At 48.6% G+C, this 706-nt stretch overlaps 1 protein-coding gene across 1 annotated transcript in view; it reads left to right on the top strand.

Annotated features, from left to right (window-relative positions):
• AGT (angiotensinogen) overlaps window positions 1-110 on the top strand; it is a 4,581-nt gene extending 4,471 nt beyond the window's left edge. The window contains exon 3 of the mRNA XM_015560003.1: window positions 59-110. Coding sequence (XP_015415489.1) covers window positions 59-110 — 52 coding nt within the window. The remainder of the gene's footprint in view (window positions 1-58) is intronic.
• The last annotated feature ends 596 nt before the right edge of the window (window positions 111-706 follow it).

Raw genomic sequence — 706 nt, 5'->3', positions numbered from 1 at the left:
TCCTTGGATGAGCGTCGGTTGGGCATCGGCCCGCCCACCTGCTGCCCTATCTCTGCAGCGCCTACCCTGCCTCCTGTCCCCCTCATCCTTTCATTCCCTGGGTGCGGTGAGGAGGTGTCCCTGGTGAAGAAATAGACACAGAGAAAGAACATGACCTGCTGAGACGGCCCAGCCACGAGCGGGGACCTGGGTCCAAACCCACATCTCCTGACCCCACGGCCCAGGTCCTCATTCAGAAGGGCTGGGTTTCTGTCTTATTTTTTTATTTTTATTTTTATTGATTTCAGAGAAGAAGGGAGAGGGAGAAGAGAGAGAGAGAGACATCCACAAAATGAGAGAGAATCACTGATCGGCTGCCTCCTGCACGCCCCCTACTGTGGATGGAGCCCGCAACCCAGGCATGTGCCCTAACCGGGAATCGAACCCTGACCTCCTGGTTCATAGATCAACACTCAACCACTGAGCCACACTGGCCAGGCAAACCTGCTTTTTCTGATTTGCTCTTTCCATTAATACACTAACATACATCTGATCATTTAGCTGAGTATCTTGACTGCTGCTTTCCTCTTCCTCTTGATTCATTTCCCTATACCAAAAAATTATAAAGTCCCTGTCAGTTACTACTTTTCTAATTCCTATGCCCTTGTCATCTCATCTTTATTATTGTATATACATCTATTTCCTCATTTTTCTATTCATCTTCCCC

This window comes from Myotis davidii, unplaced genomic scaffold (assembly GCF_000327345.1).
Source record: "Myotis davidii unplaced genomic scaffold, ASM32734v1 scaffold875, whole genome shotgun sequence".
Classification (NCBI taxonomy): domain Eukaryota; kingdom Metazoa; phylum Chordata; class Mammalia; order Chiroptera; family Vespertilionidae; genus Myotis; species Myotis davidii.
The sequence above is the reverse complement of the archived record's forward strand: the minus strand, read 5'-3'. Positions and strand labels throughout refer to the sequence as shown.